This window comes from Lytechinus variegatus, chromosome 4 (genome assembly GCF_018143015.1).
Source record: "Lytechinus variegatus isolate NC3 chromosome 4, Lvar_3.0, whole genome shotgun sequence".
Lineage (NCBI taxonomy): Eukaryota > Metazoa > Echinodermata > Echinoidea > Temnopleuroida > Toxopneustidae > Lytechinus > Lytechinus variegatus.
Window position 1 is genome coordinate 63,325,245 of NC_054743.1, and position 12,440 is coordinate 63,337,684.

A 12,440-nucleotide genomic window follows, 5' to 3' on the forward strand; every position below is an offset into this window, starting at 1 on the left:
CAGATACCCCCAAATCGGCCAAAGTTCATTGACCCTAAATGACCTTTGACCTTGGTCATGTGACGTGAAACTCATGCAGGATGTTTGGTGATACTTGATTAACCTTAATATGTTTAATGAATTAGCTCCATATACTTTCTAAGTTATGTCATTTCAAAAACTTAACCTCAGGTTAAGATTTTGATGTTGATTCCCCCAACATGGTCTAAGTTCATTGACCCTAAATGACCTTTGACCTTGGTCATGTGACATGAAACTCTAATAGGATGTTCAGTAATACTTGATTAACCTTATGGCAAAGTTTCATGAACTAGGTCCATATACTTTCTAAGCTATGATGTCATTTCAAAAGTTAACCTTAGGTTAAGATTTGATGTTGACGCCGCCACCACCGCCGCCATCGGAAAAGCGGTCTCACTCTGTTATGGAGGTGAGACAAAAATGTATTATTTGGGCATGCTCTTTTTAGGAGATTTGATCTGTAGGATAACCCGCTGGTAGAGCAGTTTTGTATCTGGAGTGATACACTCAGTAAATAAAACGTTATTTATTATTATTTCCATTGTCCACAAGTTGATGTTCTGTTGGTATATTAAACAGCAACCGGACTTCTTCCAGAAATCTAGGGTAATTGTTCTATCAAATGGGTCCTCTTCCCATTGTTCACTTCTCTTTCTCATTCAAGACCTTCCGAAGGATATGAGCTGTTCCAAGCAAGCTTGCCTTCTGTATCGTTTCAAAGGACACCTCGACTCCTAGAACAGCCAGAAAGCTTATGTGTCACAGTTCGAGTTCAAGCTTGTTCCATTCAACTGCAGTAGCATACCTCACTATACAGTGCGTATCAAAAAAAAGTTTACACTTTGAAAAATTCCTGTAAAATTATACATTTGTAATATTCTGAAGATTTTTCCACATTTTAACATTAGTACAGATCCATTAAAGCAAATGACGATATAACTGTCGAAAAATATTTTCGCTTGAGTGAGCACCACTTACTTTTGACAGGTTAGTTAAAAATGATTTGCGCAGAACTTTGAAAAAGTTATGCGAATAAAGGTAGAACTTAAACATGAAGAAAAAGTGGAATTTAGCTAGTAAAATTGATTTAAAGATATCTTTTAACCTTTTTGACTTGTTTCCTTGCCCACAAACTCTTCAAAGTGTGCATTGCGCCCCACCCCACACCCCCACACACCGAGGCCATCGTGACGATATGTGCTTTACACTGAGCTGTGATTTACATGGAATGGCTTAGGCTTTATTTTCATTTTGTTAATCAATATCGAGCTTGGGAAATGTGTGGAGAAACAAGTATTAAATGAAAAATAAAACGTAAACCCACTTTCAATGATAAAAAAATTCGTGAAAATATGCTGGAGATGTCTGATATAAACTTTTGTTCAGATTCAGTTATGTTCTCAGATCCAGCTGGCACAAAAATGGTAAAGGCTGTGCTTGCTAAGTGTTGAAATTTCAATTTGGGTGGCAAAATTGTTACAGAATGCTTGAATGTGTCCGCTTTATTTCAATTGACTAAAAGTGCAAGGGAAATGTACGAGAAATGTTTCACAGGGCAAGTTTGATTTCGCCCTTCCCCCTAGAGACAGCGTGAAAATGAGCATTTCTGCGCAAACAGATTTCTGCGAGCTTTACAAAAATGGACAGCGCTCACTCAAGTGTAACATTCTGACAAAACTTTTACTTTTATTGGATAGATGAGACCCAAACCAAATTATTATATGTGAAAATTTTACCCACATGTTATATATTTTTTCATTCCCAGGGCTTTTTCAAAGTGTAAACTTTTTTTGATACGCACTGTATAGGGCTACTGTCCAAGTGTTAAAGGGGAATCCAACCCAAATAAAAACTTGCTTTTATAAGGAAGGAAAAATCAGACAAGTTGATAGGTGAAAGTTTGAACAATATTGGACAAACAACAAGAAAGTTATGAATTTTTAAAAGTTGTAAATATTGGTAATCACTATACCCATGGAGACTTAAAATTGGCCGCATATGGGATGTCATAGTGATGTAAGGCAAGGACTACTCTTCCATGTACTCCAATACATATTATGGCTAAAATGTCATTTTTCCCAAAAGTTTTATTTAAAATTATATTTTTCTTTCATGAGAACATAAAACAATATACTACCTGGGTTATATTTAGATTACTTCCCCAGGGGAATGAGTACTTAGGAGAAAACCACAAATCCCTGATAATAAAGTACATAGCCTATGGGAAAGTTGTCCTTGCCCCTTGTCATAATTTACTTACCCAGTTGCCAATTTGAAATCTACATAGTATTAGTGATCTCAATTTTAAAGCAGCTATAACTTTCTTATTGCTTGTCCGATTTCTTTCAAACTTTCACCATTCTGTTTGATTTATTTTTCTCCTTCCAAACACAACATTTTATGGCCAAGGCTGGATTCCCCTTTAACAGCCTTCACCATGTTTCCAGCATTTAGTTTGGATTTGAGCAAATTCCGAATGCTCTTGATATACTCTGCCTCAATCTTCTTTTTCATTTCTTGATGTTTCAACAGATCTGCCTCTAGTATTCCGAGATATTCATATCTTTAATAATAATGAATAATAATATAGGGTATTTATATTGCGCACATATCCACCATGTTAGGTGCACAAGGCGCTCCATTATTACCCGGCTAAGCTAGGCGTTCATAGCGCACACAGCTTTTTAAGGAACTACTTCCTACCGGTACCCATTCACCTCACCTGGGTTGAGTGCAGCACATTGTGGATCAGTTTCTTGCTGAAGGAAATTACGCCATGACTGGGATTCGAACCCACGACCCTCTGTTCCAAAGTCCGAAGACGAATCCACTGGGCCACAGCGCTCCATCTTAGCTACCATCGTCTTCAATTGATCTGATCTCTTCTCCGTTCGGCATTTGAAAGCTGTTGTCATTGGCTGGCTTTCCTTATTTATTATTTTTTTATTATTATCACTATTAATGTTACCATCATTATACATGTTATATGGAAAAAACATAAATACCACACAGTAAAAAAACGCTGTTTAAATTTCTAAACAAAGCTGTATGAGCCTTAACAAAGAATTCATCAAGAAATAGGACTACTAATGGAATGGCTATCAAAATCTATGGTACAGAGTACGCTTATGGCCAAAACGTCTGGTTGTGACCAGACGTTTAAATTTCCATACGCTCTTTAAACAACTTTGCGGTTGTTGCTAAAGAGATATAACAAACATGCTTTAAGATTATATGTCAAAAATCAAACTTTTGACGATGTTGATGTTGATGATAACAACGACGATGTGGACGACGATGATAATGATGATGATTTTGATGATGATGCTGTTGATGAGGAGGACGACGAGCAGGATGATGACGATATTGATGTTGATAGTGTTGATGATGATGTTAATGATGATTATGACAATGATGATGATGACGGTGTTGATTAAATTATGACGATGATTTTGATGATAATGATTGTAATGTTGATGGTGGTGATTTTTTTACCTGATTGCTAAGGAAGCACGAATACTTGTAAGCAAGCAACTAGTACACCGATGGGTTAAGGTCCTCTCCGAGGGGCCTTGTAATGAGGATAATTGCCTTAACAAAGGGCACTAGCGCATGCACCAAGTGGAAATCGAACCCGGGTCACCAGAATCCGAAACCCCTGCTCTACCGACTGAGCTATCGCGCCTCTGCACTGAGCCATCGCGCCTACTATTATGATGATAATAATTATGATGATGATGATAAGACGTTGAAAACTTAAATTATGTTCATGATTTTGATGATGATCATGATGATGATGATGACGATGATGATGGTTATTGTGATGTTAATGAAGATGATGATGATGATGAAATTGCTCCACCCCCCCCCCCCCCCCGATTTGCATTTATGACTGATAACAGTACACAGTAAAGAGGCTTATTATGTTCCTTAATATAAAATACTGAAGATTTAATCTTCGTTATTGCGTGTGTAAGGAGAATAACAACAGTTGCGTTTTCTAACTAATCGTATAATGTAAACTATGTAAACAAAACGAAATAATATTCAGGGCATGGTCATTGTTTTTGATAAATAGAAAGATATGTTCGTTTAACAATGATTAAGAACGTTTTTTTTTTCTTTCTTTCTTTCTTTTTTACAGTCTCTTCTCCTAACCTACCCCTAGGGATAAGAACAAGTCCTTGATTGTCTACCTGCACTCAAAACTACGAGGGCAAAAAGTACGTTGAAAGAAAATTTGCAAAGGAAAAACGTCACAATAAAGAATTAATTCCAATCCATTGTGACGTAAACTGGCGATGGATGTTGATCACACGCAGCGAGCAGACGTAATCACAAGACGTTTCCCGGCAGATTCTTATCCCTATAAAAGACGCGCGAATCTCAAGCTCGCACATTTCCACAAAAACGGGAGAAGTGCAAAGAGGAATCAGACTCTATACATTCGCTTTTGTGTTTTAGTGCGTAATCAGAAAGGAAGGATAATTAGGCGCACTCGAAATCTACATCTGATGTGAAGTTGTTGACAGGAAGCCTCTAATATCAAAACATATATCTCCTCCAGCGTTTCTCACAAACGATTAAGCCGTGGTTTGTCATTATTTCTTCTCGTCTCCGCGGAGAAAATTTCCAGAGATGTCGGAAATGGCCAAATATTTGAAGAAGCAACGGATAAGTCTTCATGATATAATCTTCAAGAACCGGAAATCGAGTCGAGAGGAGATTAAGAGGGAAACGCCAGAGGAAAGAGTCGTCGTACAAGTGGTTGCAGAGAAAGGTGCAATTGGCATTATTGGACAACATTCACTGGGTGAATCCAGGAAATGCCCTTCACCTAAACCAGTGCGATCTCTTGTCCAGGTGACCAGTTCTGCTCCAGACAACGTCTCTGCAGTCGATCGGAATGTAAGGGACGGGATGCCCGTCTTTGGGCGAACGGTGAAGAGGACTCCCGTAGATTCAGAGAGTTGTGAGAATAGCTCAGGTTCTGATAACAACGAGGGATACCGATACAAATCAGATTCGGATTCTTCCGATGAGAATTACATCATATCGAGATATTTCAGAAGTATGGCTCTTTCCGATGAAGAAGAACCCTCATCGGGTACAAGATTGGGTGTACCCGTCATAGAAACCGGGAGCTCACGGTCGTTGTCGGCAATTCCTTCGATAGATATGCCGAATGACACATCGTTGTCGCGGTCGTGCTACGAGATCTGTTCGAACAGAATCCCAGGAACACCGTGCGGGAGTTCATGTTCGATGTCGTTCAAGCGCCAGAAGAAAGGAAAATCATCGATGACGAATTGGTCTAATGCAGGCAGTGAGGGGGATATAACTGAAATAATCCCGCTCGGGTCGTCCACCGTGACAAGTAAGACGAATCGATCATCGAAGCAGGAGACGCTGTCGCCGTTAAATCTCAGTCATTTTGAAACGACACCACGCAGTTCTTCAGTCAAGTCCATCAACAGAGAACCGAGTTCTCTCCACGTCTCTCCGAGCCGTTCACCAAACCTTTCTGGTGATCCGACGACATCGCCATCATCAGTGATGTCTGGGGACACCTTACCGCCTGCTCCGTCGCCATTCTCCTCCTACGATGTTGCCAACCATCGCTCGCTTCGTCCTGGTAGCGCGGTCATGCTCCCTCACTGGGAATCAAATCTACTTCCCATCCGACCATCGTCCTCCAATCCCGCCATCAACAAGTCCTCGGAATACCAGACCATTCCATCTCACCCGCTCCGGCCCGTCCAGCTGAGCCCGTTAACGAGATCAAACCCAAACCTCTGTGTCTACTCGCCGTCCGGATCTTCAAGGTCGTTGTCGCCATCGTCTGCCTTTGGGACATCGCCATCGACATCACCAAGGCTTCTGAGTCCCTTACCGATCCCCATCCCGCCTTCATCACCCCGCCCAACGTCCCAATACAGACGCGCACCACGGGTGAAAAAGACGAAGACCAAATTCCAACAGAACTTTGACAACTTGTGATAATAATACAGAAGCCAAGGGAGGAGGCGCCGTCATTCCAAGGTGGACGCCACATTCTTCTAGAAAACACTTTGAAAATGTTGTTTTCCTGATCGAGGGGACGCAATAGGCAAACTTTCAACAGCCATATGTGAGCACGGTGCGTGGAAAAAAAATGTGTATTTATTTCGCCCTATTATGAAAATACGATGTTTGAGACAATATTTAGGGTGGGGAAGCATGTGAAAGCTATTTATTCTGGGTACTATGAGATAAAGCTAGTTTACTTGTTTGGTGTTCTTATTTCAAAATCCATGGACGTGTATGGTGTCCGCCTTTTAATGGCAGTGCCCCTCCCCATCCTAAGATTAACTGTTAATCATCATGATGATAATTTTGGTGTTAAGTTTGAGTCGAAGAAACATTGGATTTGAGTTCTTTGGAATTGATTTGCAGGCACTTTGAAAGGGATATAGTCCATACGGAGTCCTTTTGAAATCAGTTGACAGCTAGTAACCATGGAAACGAAATTATCATCATATATTTTTAGAGTTCTTGGTGAAATAAAAAAAAACGGAACGCCATGGTAATTAGAAAATAGCTCGTTCAAATCAATAATATTGTTTCAAATACTATCACACGTTAGCTATCATGAGTTATTTGGGTCCCGCCTTAAAAAGAGTTCAAAATAAACTCTTAAGGAAATTCATCCGTGTCATAACCCTTAAATATGCACAATGTCCTTTGTTTGAAGACGAAGGGGTCCACACTAAATTGTCAATACAACGATGAATGTTATATTATAAGTCATATCTAGGAAAGACTTTGAACAAAAATGTATTTAAGATGTTGTGATTGAAACCTCTTTGAAATACGGGGCCAGGGGGCCGTTTCATGAAGCTGTTCGTAACCTAAGAGCGGCTTTAAGAAGGTCTATGGTGAACCCTTCTTACGCACTAAACAATTGCCAATTCAATATAACATTTACCACAAGAAAGGATAACCAGTTGTTCTTAAAGTCGCTCTTAACTCGCCGACTTGGAGTAGCAGGTGTTGTCCAACATCCAAAGTGGATTCGAGTTATATTCCATTCCAGTTTTTATTATTATGATACTAATGCGTCTTTACGTGCTCAAGTCTGCGAACATGCATTTTCCAATTTGCAAAAGATGCATGAGGTATAGAGTAGATTTTATGATTCTGATCGAGAATTTGCACAAAACTGAGGAAAAAATAATAAAACGGCAACAATGCTGCCGGAATGCTGTATTATTATATATCGCTTTAAGAGACTTCTGCAGTCTAAAAAAAAGTTTAGTGGTTGGGTAAAAAGATACCAAATGTTTTGTATATTTTATGCAATGTTGCGTTGAAATTTACCCTTTAAACATGCACTTTTGCTCAATATGGGGTATAAAAAAATACCCAGCAAACATGCATGTTCCCTTTCTACCCTATTTTGGGAAAATTTTACTCAGTGTTTTTTAGAGTGTGGTGAAATCAGTGACAGTTTTATGCATTACACTATAGTATCACACCGCATTTGGCTTTATTTAATTTTAAAAAAGGCGTGCATATTCATCCTTAATCAACACATAGGGTAAATAGTTTGAAGGTTTATAAATTCATTTTAAGTACATTTGATTTTTTTATGTAAAAGAAAATTTTCATATAGCAGAACACTTTTGCAATATACTTTTTCCTTTGTTTATTGTTATATATTTGGTACAATTGGGGGGGCTGTGTATATCTAGTTTTGAAAAAAAAATACAACAATAATAACAATAATGCTGATGATAATAATAGAAATGTGCATTTACACAGCGCTGTCAATTTTAAAATGATTATTCTGAACAAAAAATAGAAAGGTTAAGAGTAATGATGATGATGATAGAAATTGGCATTTGTACAGCGCTGTCCATCTCGAAATATTATGCTTCGGAAAAACAGATAGATAAGAGGATATACATGTAGATGATATATAATATAATAATAATAAACATATAAAAAGGACAAATTTTACCAACTAGAAAGCCATCACATCAACTTGTCCATATTTGTTCATATTACTCCAGAGTCCCTGCTGATGTTGTTGGCAATCACATGTAACCATGGTAACACATGCAGAAAAAGGGGTAACCTAAATTTCGACGTGCATTACGGAATTACGAATAACCAATTTGAAATGCATGAGAATTATTTATGAGCTCCATCATAATGCAAAACGATGGCAAAGTTGTTGACAGGTTCCCTGGTGAAAAGCTTACCCGATGTATACTGGGATATCTAGACAGATGACGATACTTGAGAACTTCATCGAACTGATTTGCAATTAGATTACCTGAGAGTCATCATAAGGCAAACAACCTAAATCCCGGTGAAAATTAATATACCGGGTCCTTGGTCGCAGCGGTGGAGGGGGAGGGAGCAGGCGCGGATCCATGGGGCCGAGCTAGCCCCCCGGCCCCCCCCCCCATGCACCCCCTCCACTTTTTTTCTTTGCTTGCTTGACAATTTTATTTTAAGAAGTGTGCCACTCCCTCTGGCAAGTTCTGTATATACATTTTGGGTGACATGAACAAGATCATGGAAGAACGCAATTTGACCTTTCCTTAAAAACAATCACTATGCTACCTGATATAAAATAGATGGAAAAGGCCAACAGCGTGTAACAAATAACTTAATTGTAATTTAAATCATGGCGATCGTATCTGCTGTTTCTTCTGGAGACACTCGTACATGTATAAGAATTTATACTTGGCATGTTAAAGCCTTCCAGACTATCCACCTTACCTAGGATCACTTCTTTCTAATCTATCATTCTTATTTCGCGCAAAGAAAACTTTCAAAATACATGTATACGCATGGAATAAGAAATAGATGTACAAAATATTACCTAGATCCGTAATTACGGGGATATTATCATTAAAATTATTCCGTTTCCATGGTAACTTCAGATAAGCCTACATCATAATCAGACTGATTCGGAAGGCATATGCTCGAAGAGGTATAGAGGACCGTTTATAAGAGTTTTATGCGACTCTTAAAAAGAAAACTGAACAAGTAAACTAAACATAGACAAAACAGAGATAGTATTTGAGATAGATGTATAGAATATACTCAGTAAAGGGGGAATTCACTTCTGATGAGCAAATTATTAGGGGATGCAATTATGAATCAAGTGCATTTGACAAGCTTGAACAAGTTTACATTCAACGTGAGCCTAGACATTTAACAGACAAGGTTAACATTGTTAATTTCTCTTTATTTTGTAAAATGTCTTTTAGAAAACGGCACCAATATAGCAGACTTCGAAAGATTAAAAGCTGCATTAAAACACTTTTTTCCATAAGTATCATTAGCCTAAAGTTCCTAAACATTGAAATCTCTACACGCATACATATCTATATAAAAAAAATCCCTGAATATTCATATTTCATTACCAATTTCCTTCCCTTCTTTATGATTTTTTCCCTTTCCCCTCTTCTTTGTTAGTACATTATCTTCTCTCTCTTTTTTACTTTTAAGGGGTTAATATAGCCCCCACGTCCACTAAGTAGTGTCTAATCAATGATACATAACCATCTTTAGAATGATATATCGAAAAGGCAAGTAAAAAAAAAATAGTGCATAAAAGCGCTTGGAAGTGTAATGCCCTCTTTGTTAAAAAAAAAATGTAAATGCTTTCCAATCAGTACGTTTAGGAAATGCGATTGTCAGAATCCTTGTCTGCGAAATTGCCTTGGGTGAAAATAAACTGAATTTCCAGTGAACGAACCACTTGGATTTTAATTACATATAGGAGACACACAAGGCCTCAAGGAGAGAACAACATGCCCCCAATCGCACCGATGAAACTTACTACAAAACGACTGATTGTCCTTCATTTGTAATTACGTAATAGCTGGGGTCTGTCAGGAGTCGCTTTCCCTCTGTGTGACGGAGCATTATACAGTGCGTCCCAGAAAAAAAATACAGGGATTTCCACATCTTTTATCTTCAAAGTATAATTAATAATGATATTTCATTATAACTTACATCATCGTACAATTCATAATTTATTCCTCTACATGTTGATACCTAATATGTGACGATCACTTCATGCTTAAATGAGCAAGACGAGTTTGAAATTTTAATGTAAAAAACCTTTTGCGCAGAAAAATTGGACAAGATAGCTTCGTGAAACGACAGCCGTGCTTATTTTGATGATTGACTTTGTTTTGTATTTGCTGATCCCTGAAATGATTGATTCAGATTCTTACGTGAGTATCTGCGCAAGTCGTCTCTGATGTGGCTCAGTATTTATTGGTTGTAATCTGCTATGCGAGGAATATTTGCTAAGCTGTTGGTCTCAAATTAAAAATGAGATTCCACTCTTACCGCTTACCATAACCATCAAATTTATTGTAAAAACATGTTTTAAGGTCAAGTCCACCTCAGGAAATTGTTGATTTGAATCAATGGAGAAAAATCAGACAAGCACAATGCTGAAAATTTCATCAAAATTGGATGTAAAAGAAGAAAGTTATGACATTTCAAAGTTTCGCTTATTTTTAAAGCTCAAGTCCACCTCAGAAAAATGTTGATTTGAATCAATAGAGACAAATCAGACAAGCACAATGCTGAAAATTTCATCAAAATCGGATGTAAAATAAGAAAGTTATGACATTTCAAAGTTTCGCTTATTTTTAACAAAATAGTTATATGAACGAGCCAGTTACATCCAAATGAGAGAGTTGATGATGTCACTCACTATTTCTTTTGTTTGTTATTGTTTGAATTATACAATATTTCAATTTTTACGAATTTGACGATTAGGACCCCCTTGCCCGAAGCACAAAATGTTAAGATAATGGAATTCCACGTGTTCATGGAGGAATGAAACTCCATTTCACATGACAATGACGAGAAAATCAAAATATTTCATATTTCAAACAATAAAAAACAAAAGAAATAGTGAGTGAATGACATCATCGACTCTCTCATTTGGATGTAGCTGGCTCGTTCATATAACTGTTTTTGTGAAATGAAGCGAAATTTTGAAATGTCATTACTTTCTTATTTTACACCCGATTTTGATGAAATTTTCAGTGTTATGCTTGTTGAATTTTTGTCTTTTTATTCAAATCAAGTTTTTGTTGGGGTGGACTTGTCCTTTAATAATTGAGAAATCTCTGAAAAGGGGTTTCCTTTTTGTGGGACGCATTGTATTGTGACGGTGGCAAACGGTGTTGCATAATGCGCAAGATGAATTCCCTAATGTGTTTCATATTTAGCTACATCTTGATAAACATTATAAGTAAGGTGTCTTTATTTTGTAATAATAATCATCATTATATTATATCATTAGTAACAAAGAAATAATTGTGATAAACGTTCTACGTAAGAACTACTCGGGCAGTTTTGTTATTTTCAAGCACTTTAAGCAGACATACTCCAAGATTAACGTCTTGTCAACTAATAGCGATAATAATAATAATACATTGTGATATGGGTTCCACGAAATTAATTACTCGGGGAGTTCTATTTTATTCAAAACAACCTCTTAACATAAACCCCAAGGTTTGTTTTTATCTTTGTTAATGTGACAAAAAATATCGTGTTTTGTAGATGTTTTGTACTCGTTTTACTTTTTTCTTTTCTTTTTTTTGTTAACTAAAATGGAATAACAAGTGCAAGGCTATATTTTGTTTTGTTTTGAAAACATTGAAAAGGGAACGATGCATACTAATTATGTTCTTAATGATGTTTACACGATTGAATATCTGTTTTTATTAAAACATATTTACATTCACCATAACAACGCTTGTTTTTATGCGATCTTACAAATCAAGGTTAATGGGCAAATCGAGAGAAGAGGGGGGTGTTGAGTATGGATGGACAGATGGGGGGAGACATCGGGAGAAAGTACAGAGAGTGAGAGGGGATGACAATAATACAGAAAAGGGGAGAAAGGAGAAGAAAGATAAGAGTGAGGGAGTTGAAAAAAGGGAGATAGAAAATGAGACGAGATGTTTATCACATAAGTTTGCCAAAAGGACAAATTATATGTACTTGCACCTCTTATTTCTATTTCGTTTTCTTATCTCTGTCCGCCCACGATCCAAAATATTAATTCATCAAATTTTCCATTACGCAAGTCACGGCACATCACACAGATCTTTTTCTTTAAAGCTATTGTTCACTCTCTCCTGCATCTTGTCCTTTTCCTTCCTTCTCTGTTGTACATCTTCGTTTTCGATTTACGTCTCGCTCCCTTTTTCTCTCTTCCCTCTCTTCTACCGATTGTTTTTTTTCCCTCAACCCATGTCCCCCCCCCCCGGGGGGAGGGGTATACTTAGATATAATTTGGACTGGGGCGGCTAAAGGTTCAAACCCATACCCATATTTACGGGTCATTTGGGCTATAAAAAAAGTACCCATTATTAGGGATTTATTAA

The 12,440-nt window shown here is 37.6% G+C and overlaps 1 protein-coding gene across 1 annotated transcript; it reads left to right on the plus strand.

Annotated features, from left to right (window-relative positions):
* Positions 1-4,172: 4,172 nt before the first annotated feature.
* Positions 4,173-6,319, plus strand: LOC121412792 (flocculation protein FLO11-like). The gene has a single exon (XM_041605557.1). The coding sequence runs from the start codon at positions 4,660-4,662 to the stop codon at positions 6,019-6,021; it is 1,362 nt and encodes a 453-aa protein (XP_041461491.1). The 5' UTR covers positions 4,173-4,659; the 3' UTR covers positions 6,022-6,319.
* Positions 6,320-12,440: the final 6,121 nt, after the last annotated feature.

Bases quoted from the DNA above. Each gene is read 5' to 3' on its own strand.
- LOC121412792 (XM_041605557.1), top strand. From the start codon at position 4,660: ATGTCGGAAATGGCCAAATATTTGAAGAAGCAACGGATAAGTCTTCAT.